At 47.1% G+C, this 25402-nt stretch overlaps 1 protein-coding gene across 2 annotated transcripts in view; it reads left to right on the top strand.

Moving 5' to 3' along the window:
• The window catches only part of LOC146007610 (NACHT, LRR and PYD domains-containing protein 3-like), a 133470-nt gene that overhangs the window by 9307 nt on the left and 98761 nt on the right, over window positions 1-25402 (top strand). For both annotated transcript variants that reach the window (XR_014444366.1, XM_083146091.1), the window contains exons 2-5: window positions 3236-3284; window positions 17588-17878; window positions 22377-22415; window positions 23613-25317. Coding sequence is in view for 1 of the 2 variants with exons in the window: in XM_083146091.1 (XP_083002217.1) it covers window positions 3263-3284; window positions 17588-17878; window positions 22377-22415; window positions 23613-25317 (2057 nt within the window). In the remaining variant the exon portion in view is untranslated. The remainder of the gene's footprint in view (window positions 1-3235; window positions 3285-17587; window positions 17879-22376; window positions 22416-23612; window positions 25318-25402) is intronic.

The following is a 25402-nucleotide window of genomic DNA, read 5'->3' as shown; positions in this document are numbered from 1 at the left end:
TTCAAATGGCATTCAAAGCGGCCATCTACTGCAATGTCAAGGCTCAGACCTGTCTTGAATACCGCCTTAAATACAGCTTGTAGAGCGTTTAGGCAGTGCGAAAGCGCACTATGGGAACCTATTCTTTGTTTAGCTCAGCAAAACTTATCCCCTTTTGGTTATTATTTTAACTTCCATAATATGCAATTAAAATACCCAAATTCAGAGTAATATACTGTCACTATTTTGCTTTTAAAATACAGTATTTAACATGTCCCTTTTCCCCAATGTAACTGACTTTAGAGAGAGATAAAGTAAAGAGTTTGCAAAATATCCAGTCAGTTTCTGTCATTTATCTTCCACAGCCTAAATGTGACCTAAGCCGATCGGATGCTAGGGGAAACTGCTCCACTTTATGTATTATGAAGGTTCATACCTATCCCTCTTTGTCCTGTGGAGTAAACAGAGCTACAGTATATAACATCCTGTACATGGTTGGGAGCGTAGCTCGTGACCTAATATGAAGGCAGCATGGCAGTGCATACTATGGTTCAGCTCCATACATGTGCCTGAGCAAGGCAGTACCACACATGGCCGCCCAGAGGCACTGTACAGTCTCATTATGGCTGTATGAGTCAGAGATTAGTTTAGGGATCTGTAGGAAGGGAACTAACTGAACTACTGAACTATTTACATGACTCATGAGTCACCAGTAGATCCGCAGAGTCTAGACCATGTCTGAGCTCAGCAGTGCCCCCTGTGGCAGCAATCATGCACTGCCTCCTATGCACTGCATGAGAGCTGAATAACATGGCTGCTGCGGAACACCTACCCAGATCCCAGCAGAAGATTTTGCACAGCAGTATGCTCAGGCCCCTAGGGGTGTCAGCGGGGGCTGCTGGCATCATCTGGGCCCTATTCGGCCCCTGACCTCCTCCCCTGGCTCGCCCACGGCCTCTACCCGGTCTATTAAGGTGGGAGAGGGGGCTCCGGAGGGGAGACCCCCCTGGGTCAGCCTGGAAGCCAGGATGGGACTGGATGAGGGGCAGAGGCTGGGCAAGGCCCTAGCATCATGGGGCTGAGTGGAGGTGGGCTGTCTCCCTAGCGCGAATCCGCCTCTGGCGCTGGACCGGGCGGAAGGCCTCGATCCAGGCCTAGCGGCCGCGCCAGCGTTTTGTGCGGGGGGCCTAGCCCTCTTCCGCGTACTTGTGCGGCACGGGCTCTACCCCAGCCCGACCCCCCTGGACGCCGCGACCTCCGCCGCGCGCGCCGCGGCCTGTATGCGCTGTACGCGAGGTCTGGCGCCGGGCCGCGTCATCAGCCGGCGCCGCGACTCTCGCGTCAGGCTGTGCGGGCGGCTCAGGCGCCGCCAGGCCTCGACGCGATATCCTCCGGTCCCCACTGGAACCACCAGGGACCACGCCGCTAGGCCCAGCGACCTCCCAGGCAGCCTCCGCATGATCATGAAGGCGGGCAGGCGGGCGGGTAGCCCTGCGCGGCCTGTAGGCCATGATGCAAGTGACGCAGGTAAGCGATCACTCCTGGGCTAGACTAGCTAGGTAGAGAGGGACAGATGAAGATAGAGAGGGACAGATCTAGAAGACAGAAAGAGAGAATATATAGATTAAGGCTCCGTTTGTAAAGCACAAATAAATGTCTGCTGCAGAGCAGCGCTTGCCTGGTCCTGCAGCAGCTTTTTCAGACAGAGGGAGAACTTCCTGTAAGTATGTTCCTTTTCTTCCCTGTCTGTACCCTCCCACTGCTCTGATAGGCCTTGTGCCCATCCTATTAGCATATCAGCTGACCTTCCAGTGTAACCTGGGGAACCCATCAGGGGTTTATGCTCACTCAGTGCTTATTCAGCATTCGTGGTTCTTTTTGTATGTAGCAAGAAAAAATGTGTGTACATTATATAAGGTCACAGCGCAATTCACTGTAACGGATAAAAGTGACTAATGTTATAATGATGCAAATATGTGTGTACAAAAGTGATTGTTTGTTGCCTGAAGTGCATGTGTCTTATAAAAAGGTATCAAATTTGTGGCCCAAGACTCGTTAACCCTTGTAAAACTACAGCAACTTATTCAAAATGAGAAATTATGATCTCTATGTGCCCACTTTGTCAGCGTATTTCATGCCCAAATTAATGTTGGGCCAGGCAAAATACACTTGGGTCATATTTAAGTAGCCCCCCTCTGTTGATTTCAGGTGTTAAATTTGTGACCCACGACTCATTAAACCTTGCAAAAGTGAATGTTCTGAATAAGAAGCTGGAGCTCGAATAAGAAGCTGGTCGAATAAGAAGCTAACTTCAGCCTTGTTGATGTAAGCAGGCAGAGATGGTCAACACGTGTGGCAGGGGCCCAGCGATGGACTGGGCTGCAGAATTGGCCATGGCATTTGTGCACTCGCGTGACCTTGCACACGCCGGGCAAGCGCAAGCACCGCACATACATGCGCTGGCTCTCCAGCCTTGCAGGAGAGAGGGGAATAGCGGTGTGTGCTGCCCCCCTCTCTCCTGGACCTCAGCTGTGCACAGAGAGCTGCCGAACCTGCCACGAGTCCAACAGTTCTCTCTGTGCACTGATTGGGAGGCAGAGCCTCCACTTACAAGAAGAAATCAGCCCACAAGGCTATCGGCCCCTCTGGCATTTGCCAGAAGTGCCAGATGGCCAGTCCAGCCCTGCAAGGGTCAGAGGACAAGCCTCAGGACTAAGTTATGCAGCGGATAGAGATCCTATAAAAGAAGCATTATATCCTAGTTGCTGGTTGGCTGATTTGTATCATGTGATGCTCAACAGTGCTATTGCAGTAAACGATTTTGACTATGGGGCCCATTTATTATAGGATTGCATATACAATGAGATGGGTGGGATCTACTGCCTAGTAACACATTTTTGCAGGATTTACCTTCCTGTACATGCACAGTCCAAAAGGAGCCCATCCCTGCGATATGCGGGTCTGCACATGCACTGTTAGCACTGCCCCTCAGTTGACATTGCTAACCAAACTTCCCCACCAGCAATAATAATAAATGGGCCGCTATGTGTGATATGGCCATAGGCCAAATATATACAGATGTGCGACTAATCAAAATTGCCTTGCCTGCACTGTCTATATCAGCAATAGCGAAGCTGCGGTGCTGCGCATCGCTATCGCCCACAGTGTACACATGGGGAGATTCTGGCTTAAGTAATGAAGCTGCAGGAAATATCCCAGATCCATCTGCAATAATCTGCATTTTATTTTCTACTAGGCCCTGTAAGATCCCGTTGCCGGCTGCATGATGGCCACATCCTCCAAACGTGAGTGTCAGTTTTTGTACCCATTTGTAATAGTAATCATTTTAGCCATTGTATGTACACAGGGTTGGATACACGGTCCTCCTGCCTCATGGTAGCTGCCGGTCCTATCACTCAGATATGCCTGCAGTCTGCTGCTGGACTCTGTGCGAGGATAGCCAGGATGTCCGAACACAGCACAGGCATTATGCTGGAGCAGGAAGCTTGTGTCCTCCAGGGCTGAAGACAGATGATTGCGGGCAGCCACTCACAGTCCCAGGGAAGTAGCTCAGGTCTGGCACTTCTTACCTGCCAGCTCCAGCAGCCAGCTTCTCCATCGTCCATTGTGTGATCCTTTAACTCATTCTTTGATTGAGCACGTTTCACTTTTTTTTGAGCCGACATGTGCCAACAGGTGGTATTTCATGCCCAAGCATCGACTAGGACAGTGGTTCCCAACCTTTTTTCTCTCCCGTACCCCTTGATTAGGCTTTTCATTGATGAGTACCCCCTCCTCTCAATTTAAAATATAGACAGTACTTATGAGTGGAGTGGAAATGAGCGGTATGTGTATCCTTATGTACTGTATGTCCTTATATTAAGGAGTAGCGGACAGGAATCGTGCCCTTCCGTGTCTGGTCGCTGGTTGTGTATTGTCTCCAGGGTTCCCATTTACACCTGTAGGATTAATGCCTCTGCTTCTTCCACCCGTGTCAGTGCAGGACAGTTGATCGCTGATGTATGAGGGCAGCTCCCATTGGATTGCTGGTCAGGCAAAAGCACAATGAGACGCTGATGACGCTGAAGACAGGACCATAAGTGACACAACGTGGTTCTTCTCCATAGCAATGGTTCTTCTTCTTCTGCCATCAAAAGACTTTTTCATCTTCCGCCATTACCAATATTATTTTCAAGTACCCCAACTGGTCTGCAGATTACCCCCAGGGGTACTACTACCCTAGGTTGGGAACCACTGCACTAGGACATGGTGGGAAAATGAAATAGTGTGCCCAAAGCATGGCGAGGCACCATGCCCGAAGCTTAGCAAGCCATGCGAGGGGACGCCGTGCACTTTTTTAGTGTCCATGTTGACTGTGTAGACATCCAGGTCAAAGACTTGAAATGTCAACCTTTTGACTGTCGACCTTCCCCATGTCAACCTAATGACCCTGTCAACCTTCATGAGTGTTGACCTAGTGGTGTCTATCCACTGATCCATACCCGAAAAAGTATATATTACACTCCAGTAGGTTGTACTTAAATTTGCAAAGAACAGAAAATAAATGTGAAGATGCATAGCTTATTTACCCCTATATAATTAGTGCATTCATTTGATTATTATGCTCTTGAATAGGGGGTGGATTTATTTTCAGTCACTCCCGAAAATGATGTAACAAATGTGTACATACACAGGACATTTGATCAAAGATACAATCCCTAATTTAATCAGAAGTTATGTTTCCAATAATGCTGTTAAGTAGTATACTTGGTACAGTTAATTGATGTTGATTAATTAGGATTTGGTTAGCGGTAACCCAGAGACTTTATTAAACTCTAGATAGAAAAACACTAATAGTTTATTATAGCTGCTGCCAGTGGCGTAGCTACCGTACGGCAACCACTGCGGCTGCTTGGGGGAGCAAGGGCCATGACGGCAGCTCCCGGAAGTAGCGGGAGTTGCGTCACGTGCGTTACATAGGCCGGAAGCCTTGTCAGCGTGCGTTCCATGGCCAGGAACGCGAAGCGCGATTTGGCGCTGAATATTGATCAGGTACAGGGTATAAATAGCCGGGACGGGGGGTATGTTGGTTGTGGCCCTCACTCCATGGAGATTGTCCGGTTGTCTACCTTGCTTTGAGAGTGAGAGTGAGATTGCTGTCACTCACACAATGGTGGAGCTGCTAATTCACAGATTTGTGTGCTCATTGGAATACACACATGCAGTCTATGCAACTGAAGGTCTGAGCAGTTATGTGGTGCACTCATCCTAATAAGTACCCGCCATCATCTAAAACTGTCTATACCTCTGAGTTACTATAGTGTTCATTCTAGCACCCACCAACTTTGAAAACCCATGCAGTTCCTCTTCCCTGCCTGGGGTGTAGCTGTCTGCTGTAGTAATTCTAGCACAGTGTGGTCTGTATATCAGCACTGCAAAGCCAGACCTGTGCTAGAAACACTACAGCAGACAGCAACACCCCAGACAGGGTAGAGGAACTGCATGGGATTACCCAGAGGCTGTGATGGCGTACCATATCTGTATTGCGCAAGGAACACATCCATTAAGGCGCCAGCCTTAATGATTGTAATTTCATTGCTTTTTGGCATTTGAGTGGAAGAGTTACTGTACAACAGGTTTCAGAAATGCCAGATCATGTGTAAGAAGCCTTAACGTCCATACACACTGGGCGACTATGCCCAGCGTGTATGGGCAGCGATGATGCTAATCATCGCTGGGGGGCTCCCCACTCATCGGTGTGTATGCCCAGCGCTCACCGCTCATCGCCTGGGCATACACACTGGGCGGCTTTGAGCTGAAAGCAGCTCAAACTGGGTGTTTTGAGCGACTTTCAGCTCAAAGTCGGCCAGTGTGTATTGGCCTTTAATGGGTTTTTTGTCTTTGGAATTTCATATCTTTTTTTCAATTTATTTTTTTTAATTCAGAATTTTTAAATTTCACTGTAAGAATAAACATTGGATTTTTAAAAATGTTTAACAATAACACACCCTTGGCAACGAGCATTACCACTCGCTACAAGCATTACAAACCCCTGGCAATGAGCATGACACACATTGTGTAGATGCTATACTGTAGGGTAGTGGTTCCCAAACTGTGCGCATAGGCTCCCTGGGGTGCCTCGGGACAACATATGTGTACAATCAGAAGCAAATCCTGCCCTTTACCACATAACTGAACCTAAGAAGCACATATAAACACAATCTACTTAATTTTATATATATTTTTTGGAGCCTAGGGGTGCCGTGGAAAAATTTGCATACTCTAGGGTGCCGTGATTCAAAAAAGATTGGGAACACCTGCTGTAGGGCATAATGTATCACGGGCATTGCAGTGTGGGGCATACAGTGCAGGGGACATTACTGTATGGGCCTTAATATGGTGAAAAAATGTTCTTCCTGTGGTGGCAAAGGTCTGTTGGTGCAGGGCCAAAAACTGGGGTGTAAGGTAGTCTTCTCCGGTGAGGCCTTGACCATTTTAATGAGACCATGCCCCTTGCCTGGGGCAGAAATCATATTACTAATGTATGGATATGGTTAGGCTGTGAGTGTGTGTATGTACATAGGCTGCGCGGTGTGTGTATGGTTAGGGTTATAGGCTGCGGGGTGTGTGTATGGTTAGGATTACAGGCTGCAGGGTGTGTGTGTATGGTTAGGGTTATAGGCTGCGGGGTGGGTGTGTATGGTTAGGTTTATAGGCTGCCGGGGGTGTATGGTTAGGGTTATAGGCTGCAGGGTGTGTGTGTGGTTAGGGTTATAGGCTGCAGGATGTGTGTATGTTTAGGGTTATAGGCTGCTGTAGTAATTGTATATGGTTAGGGTTATAGGCTGCGGGGTGTGTGTTTGGTTAGGGTTATAGGCTGCAGGGTGTGTGTGTGTGTATGGTTAGGGTTATAGGCTGTGGGGGGTATGGTTATGGTTATAGGCTGCAGTGTGTGTGTGTATGGTTAGGGTAATAGGCTGCAGGGGGAGGTGTATGTTTAGGGTTATAGGCTGCAGGGTGTGTGTATGGTTAGGGTTATAGGCTGCGGTGATGTGTATGGTTAGGGTTATAGGCTGCGGGTGTGTGTGTATGGTTAGGTTTATAGGCTGCGGGGATGTGTATGGTTAGGGTTATAGGCTGCGGGTGTGTGTGTATGGTTAGGGTAATAGGCTGCAGGGGGAGGTGTATGTTTAGGGTTATAGGCTGCGGGATGTGTATGGTTAGGGTTATAGGCTGCGGGTGTGTGTGTATGGTTAGGGTTATAGGCTGTGGGGGGTGTTTATGGTTATGGTTAAAGGCTGCAGGGTGTGTGTATGGTTAGTGTTATTAATTATCTGTTTATTTCTATTAATAAAAAAATACATTCAATATGCAATGTAATAACAATCCACGTTCAGTGTTGGGGGGCCTCAAAGATATCAGTGTTCCGGGCCCCAAGATTTCTGTTGCCGGCCCTGTGTGTGGTTAGGGTTATAGGCTGCAGTGTGTGTGTATGGTTAGGGTAATAGGATTTTGTGTGTGTATATGGTTAGGGTTATAGGCGGTGGGGTGTGTATATGGTTAGTGTTATAGGCTGCGTGTGTATGGTTAGGGTTATAGGCTGCAAGGTGTGTGTATGGTTAGTGTTATAGGCTGTGGGGTGTGTATGGTTAGGTAATAGGCTGCAGGGGGGAGGTGTATGGTTGGGGTTATAGGCTGAGGGGTGTGTGTATGGTTAGGGATATAGGCTGGGGGGGTGTATGGTTAGGGTTACAGGCTGCGGGGGGGTGTATAGTTAGGGTTATAGGCTGTGGGGTGTGTATGGTTAGTGTTATAGGCTGCGGGGTGTGTGTGTATGGTTAGGGTTATAAGCTGCGGGGTGTGTGTATGGTTAGGGTCATAGGCTGCAGGGTGTGTATGGTTAGGGTTATTGGCTGCGGGTGTGTGTATGGTTAGGGTTATAGGCTGGGGTGTGTGTGTATGGTTAGGGTTATAGGCTGTGGGGTGTGTATGTGTGGTTAGGGTTATAGGCTGCAGGGTGTGTGTGTATGTATGGTTAGGGTTATAGGCTGGGGGGGTGTATGTTTAGGTTTATAGGCTCCGGGGTGTGTGTGTATGGTTAGGGTTATAGGCTGCGGTTTGTTTGTATATGGTTAGGGTTAGAAGCTGCAGGGTGTGTGTGTGTATGGTTAGGGTTATAGTCTGCGGGGTGTGTGTGTATGGTTAGGGTTATAGGCTGCGGGGTGTGTGTGTATGGTTAGGGTTATAGGCTGCAGGGTGTGTGTATGTTTAGGGTTATAGGCTGCGGGGTGTGTGTGTGTGGTTAGGGTTATAGGTTGCGGGGTGTGTGTGTGTTTGGGTAGGGTTATAGGCTGCGGGGTGTGTGTGTATGGTTAGGGTTATAGGATGCGTTGTGTGTATATGGTTAGGGCTATAGGCTGTGGGGTATGGTTAGGGTTATAGGCTGCTGGGGGTGTATGTTTAGGGTTATATGATGCGGGATGTCTGTATGGTTAGGGTTATAGGCTACAGGATGTGTGTGTGTGTATGGTTAGGGTTCTAGGCTGGGGGGTGTATGGTTAGGGTTATATCTGGGGGAGTGTGTGTATGGCTAGGGTAATAGGCTGCAGGGTGTGTGTATGGTTAGGTTTATAGGCTTTGGGGTGTGTGTGTGTGGTTAGGGTTATAGGCTGTGGGGTGTATGTGTATGGTTAGGGTTATAGGCTGGGGGTGTATATGGTTAGAGTTATATTTGGGGGGGGGGTGTATAGTTAGGGTAATAGGCTGCAGGGTGTGTGTATGGTTAGGGATATATCTGGGGGGGTGTATAGTTAGGGTAATAGGCTGCAGGGTGTGTGTATGGTTAGGGTTATAGGCTTCGGGATGTGTAGTTAGTGCTAGGTTGGTGGGGGGTGGGATGTATAGTTATGCATGGGGGAGGGGGGTATATAGTTAGAGTTAGGTTGGGGGGATAGTGTTTGCATACCTTCCAACTGTCCCACAGTGTCCCGTGGTGGTGTTAGTGGTGGTGAGGGGGGCAGTTGGGAGATGGCTGGGCGTGCAAGGTGTCCCTCTTAATGACAGGTTTGGGGAGGTATGGTGTTAGGCTTCAGGGTGTATGTAGTAGCTGCTAACCTGGCCCACTGTGCTTCAAAGAAGGCTGCTTTTGGGGGACACTCTGGATGATTCACCTCTCTGCAACTCTTCATTCATCCTGTCTGGACCTCTGGTTCCAGGTTCCCTGCAGCCTTTTTCCCCCTCCTCCGCTCTTCAGTGCACTCTCCTGAGCTTCCTAACCTTCTGCTGCTGGCACCACGCGGTTCTCCTCTTCTGCTCCCCTCCAGCAGCCAGCGCCGGGACTGGAATGGCACAGAGCAGGCTGACACGTGTCCTGTGCAGGAGTAGAGACATTGAAGAAATCAATTTGCACGCAAATCCTGGGAATCCAGCGGCAGGCTTGCAGGAAGGGGGGGTGTCTGCGTACCTCCCCCTGCGTATTTATTTATTAACAGTTTCTTATATAGCGCAGCATATTCCGTTGCGCTTTCCAAAGGGGACAGTGATACAACAAAACAGGGTATTTACAGACAGTCAAAATGTAGGAGGGCCCTGCTCACAGAAGGAGGGGTGGGGCACAAGGTGTCCCGTGAGGGCGCCTATAAATTGGTGACTTTGCTAGAGCTGCGGTTTCGTAAGTAAGGGTGTCAAGCCCAAACACAATAATTGGAAAGAAAAGAGGTGTAAAACCGCGCTTTTACCTATTAATAAGCAACAATTAAAGGTAAAAATACATTTATTAAAAACACACTTGTTAAAATATACCACATATATGAATAAGTGGAAATGATGGTACTAATTGCTGATAAATAAAATAAAATATGGAGCCGTTTTCTCAAAGGTGAGAGTCTCAGTGTCCGTTCCTATGTATGCTTCCTGATGTGTCCCAATGAAGTGGGCCGATTATGTATTTTAGGAGTGATGTAATTCTCCAGCCTAGGGAGCCCCTGTTGGTAACGGGCTCAATCTGGTTCGTAATTTTTCCAGCCAAGGGAGCCCCTGTTGTTATAGGGCTCAACCTGGTTTGTGGGTATGGTATCCTGGTAAATTGCGGCTGCTGGGATATTTGTTGAGGAAAGGTGGTCCGGTCACAAAGAAGTAGCTGAATCTGGGTGACAGTAGTGGGTGTCAGGGCTCCAATACACTGACGCGTTTCGCTCTTAGAGCTTTTTCAAGGTGCTGTGTCTCACAAGCTTACAATCTATAGGGAAATAGGCATTGATACATAAGGATAGATACTGTATTCTTTATTGCATCGATTCCACCAGAATGCAAGGTTCTATGACTGGTTCTGGAATTTGATAAGCTTGCCTGAAGAGATGAGTTTTTAGGGAACGCTTATAGGTTTGGAGACTGGAGGAGAGTCTTATTGTTCTTGGGAGGGCATTCCGCAGAGTGGGTGCAGCCCCAAGAAAGTCCTGCAGTCATGATTGGGAGCGAGTAATGAGTGTGGATGAGAGATGCAGATCTTGGGAGGTCGTGTTGGATGATATTTTGAGATAAGAGAAGATATCTATGTTGGTGTAGTTTGGTTTATGGCTTTGTGTGTAAGTAAAAGAATTTTGGGTACTTGTTTCCTATCTGGGCGCCCATCGCGGGCATCGAGTGTACATCGCATGCCATTATAATGACATGCGATGCGACCGACGCGATTACCGCGATTTTACATAGGGACCAATGTTAAATGTCCCAATTGACCCGCGATGACCACGATTTACCATAGGAAACAATGTTAAATGGATCAATTTCCCCAAATTATCATAGGGAACAATGGGAAATGGGGCAAAAACACCCCTGAACATAAAAATGTCCCCCCAAAAGTAGTTGACGCCACCCCGCCATCAACGTGAACCCGAAGCGTGGCGAGCGCAGCGAGCCCGCGAGGGGCGGCGGTACGCGTCCTCCGACCTTTTCATGCCCTACTATCCACTAGGGCGTGGAGTGAGAATAGAATAGTGTGGCGAGCGCAGCGAGCCACCGAGCCCGAAGCGTGGCAAACGCAGCGAGCCCCGCGAGGGGACGCGGATACCTTCACAGTTATACGCGTCCCCTCGCGGGCTTCCCAGGTGTCCATGGCGACGCGGACACCTGGGAAGCCCGCGAAGGGACGCGTTTACCTGTGAAGGTATCCGCGTCCCCTCGCGGGGCTCGCTGCGCTCGCCACGCTTCGGGCTCGGTGGCTCGCTACGCTCGCCACACTATTCTATTCTCACTCCACGCCCTAGTGGATAGTAGGGCATGAAAAGGTCGGAGGACGCGTACCGCCGCCCCTCGCGGCCTCGCTGCGCTCACCACGCTTCGGGTTCACGTTGATGGCGGGGTGGCGTCAACTACTTTTGGGGGGACATTTCAATGTTCAGGGGTGTTTTTTGCCCATTTACTATTGTTCCTATGCTGATTTGGGTAAATTGATCCATTTAACATTGTTTCCTATGGTAAATAGTGGTCATCGCGGGTAAATTGAGGCATTTAACATTGTTCTCTATGGGAAAATCGCGGGCATCGCGTCTGGCCCATCGCACCCGATTTTTTATCGGCCGCGATGCCCGCGATGGCCCCGATTTTACCCCCGATGCCCGCGATTAAAATCGTGGGCGCCCAGATAGGAAACAAGTACCGAATTTTGTATTGAATACGGTAGAATACAGGTAACCAATGAAGTGACTGACAGAGTAGCTTTGCAGACGATGAACGTCTGGCTAGGAAGATTAGCCTTGCAGCTGCATTCATAATGGACTGTAGTGGTGAGAGTCTGTATTGGGGAAGGCCAATAAGGAGACTGTTGCAATAATCAATGCGTGAGATGATGAGAGCATGGATTAGAGTTTTTGCAGTGTCTTGAGTAAGGTAAGGGCGAATTTTAAATATGTTTTTTAGATGCATGTGGCATGTTTTTGAGACAGATTGAATGTGGGGTACAAAGGAAAGTTCTGAGTCAAGGATAACACCTAGACAGCGAGCTTGAGAGGTAGGAGTGATTGTCATCTTCTCAACAGCGATAGAGATATCAGGTTGGTAACTACTATTTATTGGCGGAAATATAATTAATTCTGTTTTTGAGATATTAAGTTTGAGGTGGCGAGATGACATCCAGGATGAAACAGCAGAAAGGCATTCAGAGACACAGCTCAATACAGATGGTCCGGGGAGGATAGGTAGAGCTGAGTATCATCCGCATACAGATGATACTGAAATCCAAAGGAGCTGATTAGTTTGCCAAGAGGTGAGGTATAGATTGAGAAAAGCAGGGGACCTAAAACTGAACCCTGAGGTACTCCAACTGAAAGAGGTAGCGAAGAGGAGGTAGAATCAGAGAAACGAACACTAAAGGAGCGGTTAGATAGGTAGGATGAGAACCAAGAGAGGGCTGTGTCTTTAAGACCTATGGATTGTAGTGTTTGTATGAGAAGTGTGTGGTCAACAGTGTCAAAAGCAGCAGAGAGATCTAGAAGAATTAGTAGTGAGTAGTGGCCTTTAGACTTAGCAGTGACCAGATCATTCACAAGTTTAGTCAATGCTGTCTCTGTGGAGTGTTGGGCACGAAAGCCTGACTGATGCGGGTCCATTAAGTTGTGCGAGTTAAGAAAGTGTGTGAGGCGAGTATAGGCAAGTCTTTCAAGTAGTTTGGAGGTGCATGGAAGTTGAGAAATGGGACGGTAGTTTGAGAGAGAGCTTGGATCAGAATTCTGTTTTTTCAGAATCGGAGTAATAACTGCTTGTTTGAACAATGAAGGAAAGACACCAGTAGAGAAAGAGAGGTTACAGATTTTAGTTAAGATTGGGATGAGCACAGGAGACAGAGATTTACTTATTTGCGAGGGTATAGGGTCAAGAGGAGAGGTAGTAGAGTGGGAGGCAGAGAAAAGTGCAGATACTTCATCTTCATTTGTGGGATCAAATGAAGCAAATGCTTCAGAGGGCTCAGGTATGGAATTGAGCATGTGAAAAACAGTATATTATCCCTGGTTCTGCGCTTCTTAAGGCTGCCACAAAAGTTATAAAAAAGGAGAATTCCCAACTCCTGAATACAGAAATATACAAACAAAGTATATAACTCCCAACGGCGCCAAAAGGTAAGTGAAGTAATTTGCAAGCACACATGTGATAAGAGAGGTGATAAATGATGCAAACAATACTTCCTTTCAATAAACAGGGGGTTCCCTTAGATCCTCAAATTCAATCAGGATGCCCCCAGCGGGTAGAGAGATTCAGTGTATGTGGAAACAAAAGGGCTTATAATGGTGAAGCCAGTTTTTAATTACATACACGAAAAACACATGATACAATACAATACAATATTAAAAACAATGGATTCCGGGAGACAGGATACAACAAGGTGCTAATTACCAGCTGCAGTATCAGAACTGGTGGTTAGTCAGTTCACAAGCTTGAATGAATCAAATAGTCACCAGTCCAAACGCCCGGGTAGTCGGCCTGGGAGAAGTTGATCCAAAGTAAAATAGAGTCCTTCAGTACGTCTGTCCCGGAAGACCTGATGCAACAAATTACGCCAACGCGTTTCGACCCGTGGAAATAAAGGGTCTTTTTCAAGGCTGTGTATGTGGCTAGTGTAAAGTCCTCCCTTTTATAGCTGGATGTACAGGTGATTTATTTCCACGGGTTTGTTTGTATATGGAATTGAGCATATCACCAACTGAGTTGGAGCATACCAATTCATCTCTGATCTTGTCAATCTTACCCCTGAAGTAGGAAGCAAGATCTTGTGCATGGAGAGTGGTTGGTGGCTTGGGTGAGGGAGGCTGGAGAAGGGATTTAAATGTATTAAAAAGACGTTTTGGGTTAGAAGCTTGAGCAGAAATGAGAGTTTGGAAATATGTTTGTTTGTCAGTTTACAGGCCATAACTGTAGTACTGGTAGATATTCTTATATGTAAAGAAATCCATTGGACTGTGAGATTTACGCCATTTACGCTCAGCTTTGCGTGAGATATTTTGTAGGTGTCTCGTTAATTTAGAGTGCCACGGTTGGCGTCTAGGCCTACGTGGAGTGTGGTGGGTAACTGGAGCCACTTCATCCAGGGCTGTTTTGAGGGTTAGGTTTAGGTGTGATACCGCCATCTCAGGAGTAGTGAATGCAGAAATAGGAGCAAGCTGTTGTTGCAGTGAGGAGGAGAGTACTTGAAAATTAATATCATTAATATTTCTGCGGGCTTGAGGTGGATTAAAGGATTTCTGTGTTTTTGAGTTAGAAGTACTAGAGGACAGCATGCAGGAGATAAGGTTGTGATCTGAGAGAGGGAAAGGAGAATTGGTGAATTCAGACACTGAGCACAGCTTAGTGAATATCAGATCAAGACAATGGCCATCCCTATGAGTCAGTCCATTGGGAGAGGCCGAGAGAGGAGGTTAGAGAGAATTGTTTGGAAGCATGAGCAACAGATTTTGGGCTATCAATAGCAATGTTGAAGTCACCCATGATGATGGTTGAGATGTCAGTGGAAAGGAAGTGAGGGAGCCAGGCAGAAAAATCTTCCAGAAATCGTGATGGCTGCCCAGGTGGGCGATAGATAGCTGCAACACGCAGCGAGAAAGGAGTGTAAGTTCGGATGGAATGTACTTCAAATGATGTGAATGTGAGTGATGGAACCTGTGGTATAACTTTGTATGTGAAGGATTGGGATAGTAATATTCCATCCCCACCTCCTCTGCTGTCACCAGGCCTGGGTGTGTGTGTGAAGTGGAGAGCACCGTGTGACAGGGCTGCAGGGGAGGCTGTGTCTGATTGTGAGAGCCATGTTTCTGTTATAGCCAGCAGGTTGAAGTTGTTTGAAATGAAGAGGTCGTTGATGGATGTTAATTTGTTGCCAACAGAGCGTGCATTCCAGAACGCACATTTTAGTGATTTGGGGGATGAAGGGAGGCATTTGATGTTTATGAGGTTAGCTGGATTACTATGTTCCTGAAAGTTAGGTGCCTGCGGGTGTGGGGGCACAGCGTACACATGGGGGGGCACAGCGTACACACGGGGGGCACAGCATACACACGGTGGGGGCACAGCATGCACACAGGGGGGCACAGCGCGCACACGGGGGGCACAGCACGCACACGGGGGGCACAGCGTACACACCGGGGGCACAGCGTACACAAGGGGGAGGGGGCACAGTGTACACATGGGGGGACCACAGCGTACACACAGGGGAGGGGGCACAGCGTACACACAGGGGGGCAGCGCAGCGTACACACACACACGGGGCACAGCGTACACGGGGGCACAGCGTTCACGGGGTGGGAGGGCACAGCATACACACGGGGGCACAGCGTACAAGGGGGGCACAGCATACACAGGGGGGCACAGCGTACACATGGGCAGGGGCACAGCATATACATGGGGGGCACAGCGTACACACGGGGGGCACAGCGTACACACGGTGTGCCGTTACAGTGTCTTATATAGCGCAGCAGATTCTGTTACAGTGTCTTATATAGCGTAATCACGGGGGAGGGGGGCACCCGCGGGTGGGGTTGTACTCGCGGGGGAGGTGGGCACCCGCTGGTGGAGGTGTACTGGTGGAGGGCACCCGCGGATGTACGCGTGGGGGGCACCCGCGGATGGGGGTGTACTTGCAGATGGGAGGGCTCCCGCGAGGTGTACTCGTGGGGGCAGGGTGTACTCGCGGGGGGGAGGGGGCACCCGCGGGTGGGGTTGTACTCACGCGGGGGGGCACCTGCGGGTGGGGGTGTACTCGCGGGGGGAGGTTAGCACCCGTGGGTGGGGTTGTACTCGCGGGCATACAAATTTAGCCTGTGATATATGTATTCAGAGTGGAGCAGAATTACCACTGTGACCTGTGTACGATATTTAAATACAGGGGGCCCATTTCAACAGAGAGAATTTCACTCTCTTTCCTTTTGCGCACTGTACGAGATATAAACAGTTTATAAGAGGGTTTAGGTGAAGTGGGGGTCACACTGAGTGAGGGGAATATCCCCCCTTTTTTAATTTATGATGTTAATTGTGTGTATGTGTGGTTTTATTTCACAACTATTTTAAACCAAAACTTAATAAATGTTATGTATTATGAGTTAATTACTTATTAGGTGCACCAGCACAAGACACTCTTTTCTGTCTCCTACTTTTGTATTCTATAAGTGTCTATGGTAGCACACCCTCATCTGTGCAATAGTAATTGAAAATTATCAATACTTAAGAGGGTCCACCACATTTATGTACAACCTTCACCATCCTGTGCGATTGACATAAATCTCTCTTCCACTATAAAAGCAGGAGCCTCCTGCTGAATGCAGGAGGGTAGGCAAGCCTGAATTAGAAGGACAATTCTCAGTGCATTAAACAGATGAGATTTAGGGAGATTTAAAGTGCAAGAGAAGAGGGCTGTGAGAACAGGAGGGAAGAGGGCCCTGCTCCAAGGGGCTTACAATCTAGTGGGAGGGGAAGACAGGTGACATGATGTGCAGGCAAGGAGGCCAGAATGCAGCAAGTAAGCATGGCAGGAATGAGAGGAAGCAGGTACTTTTTACCTAGGTACGCATCTGATAGACAGGCCCAGGGTGTGATGCTCCATCATCACACCAACTTCACCAGTGGGCTCTTCATCCTTCCACGTCACCATCGCTGTCATCCCATCACAGCTGATCACACAGGTGCTATCTACATCGATATCCACCACTATCGATAAATCACATCGATTACTGCCATCATCGATATTGCATCAGTGACTCCCTGTTCTTTCCAGTGACTGTGTAGAAGTGCCCACTACCTTCAATACCCATGACCATTCTCCTTGGTATCCAGCTCCTCACAGTGGTCAGTATTCATTACCATCTGCATTGCATATTATACTGTGGACTCCATCTGTGTTCTTACACAGCTCCTCAATATATGCTCTGGACTTCATCAGTGTGTTTAGCACTGCACCAGCTTCCTTCCATCTATGCTATATGTCAATGGACTTCATCAGTGCGCATACACTGCAGCTAAATACCAATCTAGCTATTGTCATTTATGCTTATCCGTTACTGCCTGTGATCCTCTGTGATATCATTCCTCAAACTTACCAATTGTTTATCTGCCATAGTCAATAAAGACTTTTGCTTTTATCCTAAGTGGTCACGTCTGCTACTGTCCGAGGGTCTATAGCCTGCACCATACCCTCATCAAGGCTCCCAGGTTCCAGTACCAGTCAGCCCCTACGCCTGTGGTTATTTCCCAGCCAAGATCTAACCACAGGCGTGACAGATGCCACCAGGGATGACTTTAGGTATCAGGCAGCCTTTAGACACAACATTATACTGACTTCCAAAGCACTACCAACCTTTCCCTGTCCACCCCCTCCACCACCACAACTTACTGATCACTGCTCCTTCCACCCTCTTAAAAAATAAGTTGTTATGACAAAAACAGAAAAAAAGAATCTCCTGGCCTCATCTGGCCAATGGCCTAGGAGGGCTCTCATGCAGGTGAGCATACTGTACCCCCTCACCAAGTGTCACCCCTAGTAATGTGCCTCTTGTGCCTAGTGGGAAATCCACCACTGCATGAGAAATAAGTAAACGCCTTCTCAGATGGTGAATGTGTTTTCTGTACTCTGCAGGGGCTCGGTATGAGAAGAACAAGACACTTGGGGACATTCTGTGTGAGGCTCTGGAAGATCTGACACATGAAGACTTCAAACGGTTTAGGAACAAGTTGTCTGATTTCTACTATGAAGACCAAAGCCCCATCCCACATGGGCGCCTGGAAATGGCAGATTGTGGTACCACAAAAAAACTTCTAATGGATACTTATGCCGAGGCAGCAGCGCTAGATGTGACTATAGATGTCCTCAGGCTGATCAATCTTATGGGACCAGCCAGGGATCTCAAAAGCAAAGTGACACAACATGGTAAGTTCTATTGAGTGATTTGTTCTAGGTAGCTTATCAGTAATTGTTTATGTACTGTAGGAGCCAGATGACCCTTATAATCACTGGTGGAGGTGACAATGCTGCAAGCTATCAGAGCACAATGTTATTATGTCTGTGTACAGTTTTTACAGTCTATAATATACAGCTCACTTACAGCAATCTGCATGTGCACCTTAGCGCAAGTACAGGTACTGTAATTCTGATTTAAATGGTTGTTAGTCATATCCCCACTTGTGGCTGACTGAGCATAACTGGGCACATACATGTAATGTAAAAGCTCTGTGGGTGTATAGACGTAATTTTGGCCTAGTCAGAGTGGTCACATCCTAGGATCCATAATTAAATAATAGGTATTTCTGTGCTCTACCCCTGATGCGTGTGCAAAAAGAGTACCAATTGGTGCCCATGTTTAAGAGCTGCGGCCAACTAAGGACATAAATAGGTACAGTATATTGGTAATGCGCTTTAATGGTTACAGTGCCAATAATTAACATATAATCAATAAATAGATTAGGAAATGAATCCTGATTGGGTAATAATAAGTGCAAGAAAGGAGGGTTAATCGCACAGGATAGTGATTAATATGGAATAGCTGATGGACCCCTGTGTGATTATAATGTAATGAGGAGTATAGGACCAGAAGACGCTCATTAGCGAAGCATACGCCGACCGTACACTTCGTGTGTGCGCCATTCCCCTTTTCCCAATATATACTGTATGCATTTTGATCTGTTTTTCTTAAAATTATTAGAGGTGCGCTCCGGCGGTCTCGCATATTGAGAGTCCGGCCAGGAAGAGACACGGCGTGCTACTTACTAGCACTGTGACTCACTAGCTCCAGCTAATAGGTGTACCTGTGGCACCACAAGTAGCCGCTTGCAGAAATCCCACCGGGCGCAGCGAGTGACGCTACAACCCGGCAATGCCATCTCCCCCGTATTCACGCTGAATCAGCGGAACGAGATAGAGTAGCGGCAGCTGTTACTTTGGAGCGTTCTCGGCATACCAGATATATCTAAACGGTTTACTTGCCGGGATAGTTTATAACCTTGGATATTTGCCTTTCACCATTAGCTGAGATATTAGAATTATACCCAATATTGCTCCGCAGTTCCAAGGGGCATAGCTTAGTGTTAAATGCGCTACCTCGAGCACTATTATTTTTGAAAGTATCAGAACAGACAAAAGCACCACACATATACTAATAAAGTGACAATTTAATGTATTAACATCCATTTGGGTTTTGGGGCCCCACATTGTGAGGGTAGTAATATCCTTTTTAATACATGTCCGTGTCAAGATTGTTGTATGTATTATATGTCTTTTATTTCGCTACCGATTTTAAATAGATGATAATTAAAAGTTACATCTTACTGTGTAAATTCTTAGGTGCACCACATAAAGACAACTCTTTTGCTCTTGCTTAAACCTTCTGTAATAATAAGTGCACCTTATCACATCTGGTGTGATAGTGACAGCCGTACTTAACAAGTGTTGGCTGCTGTGGGGCAGTGGTCCCCTGTTTAGTTCCCTGTTGTTTGCTTGACAGAGCTCTCTAGCCTCGGTGTAAAGTAGATAGGGAACACTGGGGCAGATGTATCAATCTCCCCTTAACGTTTGTAATCTAACGTTTCCCACTTCTCCTGGCATAGCGCTCAGGAGCAGGGACAGTTTTCACCCTAATGTATTATCTTTAAGTTAGTGAGTAACGATAACCATTAACTCACCTATTTTCTGTAGGGGTTTTTTTTGCGTGTCCAAGATTACGCCTCTCTGGATTGGACATGTGCCTTCTGGCCCCATCTCCCCCTGCCCGCAGCAGCTGGACCCGTCCCCCTGGTAGGCGGCATATTAATCTTTAATTAAAAGTAAAAAAAAATTAAAGTTAAAAATAACCTCACCCCACCGGCTATTGGAGCTGGCAGGGGAATCTGGGGATTGGAATCCTTGGTCAGAGGGGTCCCTGCGGCGATGTGTATTAACTCGCCTTGGTCCTTGCACTGCATTGGAACTAACTAGCGCTATCACCCGGGCGGCGGCGCGGGAAGCACAGCTGGGTTTGAAACCACTTGCAACAAGATGATTGGCTGAATCTCAAGCCATTCATCTTGCGGCAAGTGTTTTCTAACCAAGCTGCGCTTCCCGCGCCACCGCCCGGGGGGATAGCGCTAGTTAGTTCCAATGCAGTACAGGGTCCCCGCCGAGTTAATACACATCACCGCAGGGACCCCGCTGAGTTGATGCACATTCACATCACTCTGCTGCAGCTTGTCCCTCCCTGTCCGTGGCTGCAGCTTCCTGTCCCCCTGGCAATGGGCACCTGCTTCCCCGGGCTGCTGCAGCTACCATCCCCCTGCTTTGGCTGAAGCGCCATGGCTGGTGCTCCCCATCACCTGCCTCCGGCTGTAGCTCCCCATCCTCCGGCCGTGGTACCCGCTTCCCCTTCTCCCGGCCATGGAGCTGCCGCTGCTGGTCCCACTGATGAAGCCACCGCAGGTACCCTTCCTTCCCTCTGGAACAGGAGACCTGCGGTGGCAGCACCATCAGTGGGATATGCTACAGCTGCTTCCCCTCCGCCCGGCAGCCGTCCCCCGTTCCTCCCGGCTGTTGTAGTCGCTTCCCTTACCCTCCTGGCCGCGGCAGATACTTTCTCTCTCCCCTGCCCGCAGCATTCATCCCTGTCCCCCTGCGTATAAAGCTTTAATATAGGGGATTTTTTTTTTAAAGACACCACAACGCCAGCCCGGGGCTGGCGAACAGGACAGAGCGGGCTTTACGTCTGGGAAGGCAACAATACATTGCCGGAGAAGTAAAAACTAATATCTAAAAGCAAGAGGCTAGCACCTGAACGTTATGTTCAGGGCTACCTCAGGCAGACGTTAACAGCCCCTTACATACATTAGGTCAAGCCGTCTTATTCCAGCTACTGCCGGGCAGGCCTGGCGGAAGCGTCGGGGACGTTGTTAGGTGACACCCCGAACTTCCGCCGCATACACAGCAGCAGGGGGAGGCTGATTGCGGGGGCACCCGATGTCCCTTCCGCTGGAGGTGGGCGGCAAATTCAAATAAATTCTGGCCAGTCTTTCTGACAGGCACCAGTTATAGCTCTTACAGCCTCAGCCTAGCTAGAGTCTGCCAGCATGTTCCTGGTCCCAGCCAGCAATCCTGCCTGCCTGTTTCCATGTCTGTTGCTGCAGTCTCCTGTTCCCATCTGCGTATACCATCTTTCAGATAAGTCAGGGGGCTTTGCTCTGCAGCTTCCACTTCATCATTATTGTTATTATCTTTAACATCCTCTGCATTGTTGCAGCTTTCCACATGGCGATGGTGTACGCCAACCTGCGAGTTGGCTACGGGTTTTGTCTGGTATTTTCATTATCATCTTCTGCATTGTTGCTTTAGTGTTTTTTTGTTTAAGTCATCTTCTTGCATTGTTGCATTTTTTGGGGGGTATAGTGTTAGTCCCAGGTTCTATCTGTGCATTGTTGCACCCACATATAGGAAGGCTTTGTGTGCCCGTAGTTTCACCCTTTCTTGCAGCATCTCAAACTCCTGTGAGCGTCCTTGTCATACCTAAGACCTGGCGGCATCATTATGTGGCCAAACCTAATTCGTCCTCACAAACGCAACTGTTATAGGTGAAGCTTTAGCCCGCAGGAAGCAAACAGGACCTTTGAGCTGTCGCAACCAGGTCCGTCCTGACACTGGTCTTCTTGCTGGGGTCTGCGTGGAACTGCCGCACCGCCGGCTCCTGGTCCACGGTGCTTCAACGCTAAGTAGCGCGGCTTCCAGATAGGCGATATTGCGGGATCTCATCTGCCGGGAGCGCGCACTGTCAACGCAGCTCCGTGCACTCAACTCTGTTGGGGGAGGAGACTTTTAGGAAGGTGAAGTCAGCGTAGGGAGCGATGTCTCCAATGTGTTTCAGGCCGGGGCATTCTTCTTGGGAGTTTTTGCAGTGTATCTTTGGTATGAATCTTGCATTGTATCTTTGACGTGGATGTCCTTGGATCCAGCAAACTTTTTAGGGGTTCCCCTGTCCCCTGGAGGGGCAAATTCCCACTGAAGATTACATTGGCTGCTCTAACCAGTGGATGCTGCTGAGTCTGTTATATAGATATTGCAAAATCTAAATATAAGTAGAAATACACATTTGTTTTTTGGCCATGGAAAGAGGCTACAGATGCACCTGCTATACATGCAGCTCTGAGTCGGCCATCAGTGGTGAACAATGGGATTCTGATAAACTGGGTGGTAATTAGTGTTGTTACCACTTACACATTAATAAGGGACAATTATAGCTATAATATGGATATTACTGTATGAGTCATCTCTGTGCTGTATATAAGTGATCACCTGCTGCCTCGTCCCTGCCATGAGATCCTCAGGGAATCCTAATGTAGTATCTTTATTACTTACACTCGGTTATATGTAACTTATGTAATGATTGTTTCCCCTTCTGCTCTTATCCTTACAGGTAAATCCCAGATGATGGCTTCCAATGAGACACTTGAAGGTTGGTACGATTTTTCTCTTTGAATAATATAAAATGTAGACAAAATGTATCTATGTATCTGATTAAAAAAGCCATTGAGGAATCTACCCAAAGGGGCGTTATTTAAAGGGCAAAATCAGTCTGGTATTATATGTGCAGGACCCACATCTGGATGCAGAAGGGAGTCCATCCCCAAATATATAAAAATTGGGCCAGATTCAGACGTCATCTCTGGGATGAAAATCAGAGCCCAGTGATCAGGTAAACGCCGGCCCATACCATTGAATTCCCACCCATGTGCACGGCTGCAAATCCGTGCGCAGCCGTGCACATTAGTGGAAAACCATTCACAATCACTCACCATTTAATGGTTTTCCCCTCTGGACACAGTGCTGAGTAAGTCACTTAGAAAGCCCTGAGGACCAGCTAATAGTGACCACTTCTCCCAGCATATTTGCTCTACCCGGTGTAGAGACATCAGCAGGAGGAATGCTCAGATGGGCAATGGAGTGGCCGGTACTGAGATAGTCTGGTCTGCTAACAGGAAGGCATCTAACTGCTGCTACATGTGTTCAAGGACAGTTATTCATTTCTATTACTCCTTATGTAGTAACAGCATGTCCCACAGTGCAGTACAGAGCAGATGTAGTCCCTGATACACAGAGCTTACAGTCTAACAGTTCCATCTTTCATCAAACACTTCATTGTCTCACCACTTATTAAGAAACCCTCTCTGTAATCAGACTTCTTATCAAACTATTATTACACCATTTATATTGCCTTCCTGCAATATCCTTGTAAGTATTGTCTACTGTACCCCCACCCCACCTCCCCCATAGCTCTGCTCTTGACCCTACAGAGAGAACAGTGGGATGAAAAATTGCCTCGGGCACCCATGAACCTTCCACCCGCACTGGACCCAGTACCAGTCCCTGTATCTTCACTTCTTATTTACATGCAGAGAATGCAGAGATCAATTGTAAGCAAAGATCAAAATACACAATTAATATTTATATTAACATATATATCTATTCATCTCTGCATTATTTGGATTCTATTCTGTACATTGAGTGCATTTCTTGGTTTAAAGAACAACCAGTGTTCTCATGGATTGTTCTTGGCAAACAAAGCCTCACTGACTCTGAAGTGTTGTCATTTCTGTTGCTCATTTCAAAGTATTTATTTTTGTATTCATATATATTTTATCATCCTGTACAGGCTTCAAATTAGAATACATGGATCAGATGAGAAGGAAATACCGTGTTATTAAACATCATGATAAAAGATTAGGTCAAGGTCTGATTATGAAGAAAGACTACACCAGTCTTCTACTGATTAAGAATCATCGGGAAGAGTGGGAGAGACAACATGAGATAACAGCTTCAGGTCAGAGACATCTAGAGATTATGGCAGACAGATCATCAGATAAATATTCTCCAACCACTATACAGGCTCTGTTTGACCCTTTTGATGATGGAATTATTCCCAAAACTGTGGTGTTACAGGGACCTGCTGGGATAGGAAAGACTATCACCTCCCAGAAGATAATGCTGGACTGGGCCTCCGGGGAGCTGTATAAGGACCAGTTTCAGTTTGTGTTCTACATAAGCTGTAGAGATGTCAACACCATCACTGGTAATATTAGCCTGGCTGGGTATTTATCCAAATGTTTTGGAAGGACGTGTCCATGTGATCTGTTGCAATCAGTCTTCGATACTTCTGAAGAAATACTTTTTATTATTGATGGTTTGGATGAATTTAAATGGTCACCCTCAAATGACACTGAGGTGTGTGGTGACCCATTTCAGGAGGTCTCAAAAGAAATCATTTTAAAGAGTTTGTGTAAGAAAACACTGCTCAGTGACAGCTCAGTCATCATCACCACAAGACCACACTCACTGATGAAGCTGGAGGACCTTGTTGAATGTCTACGATATGTGGAGATTCTGGGCTTTACAGGGAAGGACCGTGAGGAATATTTTTATAATTTCTTTGAAACCAGAGAACAAGCAGACCTGGCACTCAGTGCAATAAAGGACAATGAATATCTATACACCATGTGTGTTATCCCTATAATTTGCTGGATTGTATGTACTGTAGTGAATCCAATAATAAAACAGGGATTATCTGTGATTAACTGCAAGACAGCCACATCCATTTACCTTTTGTACCTAAAGGGTCTTATAAAGTATCATGGAAGGGAATCTGTTCTGCCTATAAGCACATCTATACAAAAGCTGTGTGCTTTGGCCAATGAAGGCGTTTGGAAGCAGAGAATTCTATTTGAAGAATCAGATCTTGTAAGACATGGGCTTTCTGTGTCAGAGCTGGAGTCTGGATTTCTGATTGAGAACATCATCTTTAGAGACGCTGATACGCACACCTGCTACAGCTTCATCCATCTGAGCGTGCAGGAGTTCTTTGCTGCTCTATACTATGTCTTGGATTATACATCTGTAAAGCAATGTTTACCCAAGCTCCAGATTAGGGATATTAAGAATTTACTGACAGCATCAGAAGATCAGCCACATCTAAAATTAACTGTAAGATTTTTATTTGGTCTTTCAAATAAAAAACAAATTGAGGAGACTCAGAGAACCACTGAATGCCCCATTTGCTTTACAGAAAATCATGTCTTGGAGGAATGGCTGAAGAGAAAGTCATCAAATCAAAACGAGACCCTGTGCTGCCTCTATGAAATACAGGATGATGACATTGTGGGGAGAGTGATGTCTCACTTTCCTGCAATACAAATTCGAGGATGTTTCCATCCAACAGGGAATGAGAACATTGGTTATCGGGCTGTGGCCTACTGCTTGGAGAGAAGTACAATACAACATAACGTCACTTTCACTGACTATCTAATAGGATTAAAGGCTCGGTGTCTTCTATCTAAAGCAGTGTCTAATTGTTCACAACTTCGGTACGTATTTGACTCATTACCAAGATTTTCTTTTGTATGTGTGTTTTATTATATATATATATATATATATATATATATATATATA

Source organism: Crinia signifera, chromosome 6, assembly GCF_055691185.1.
Source record: "Crinia signifera chromosome 6, ASM5569118v1, whole genome shotgun sequence".
Lineage (NCBI taxonomy): Eukaryota > Metazoa > Chordata > Amphibia > Anura > Myobatrachidae > Crinia > Crinia signifera.
This window is presented reverse-complemented; position numbering and strand designations above follow the sequence as displayed.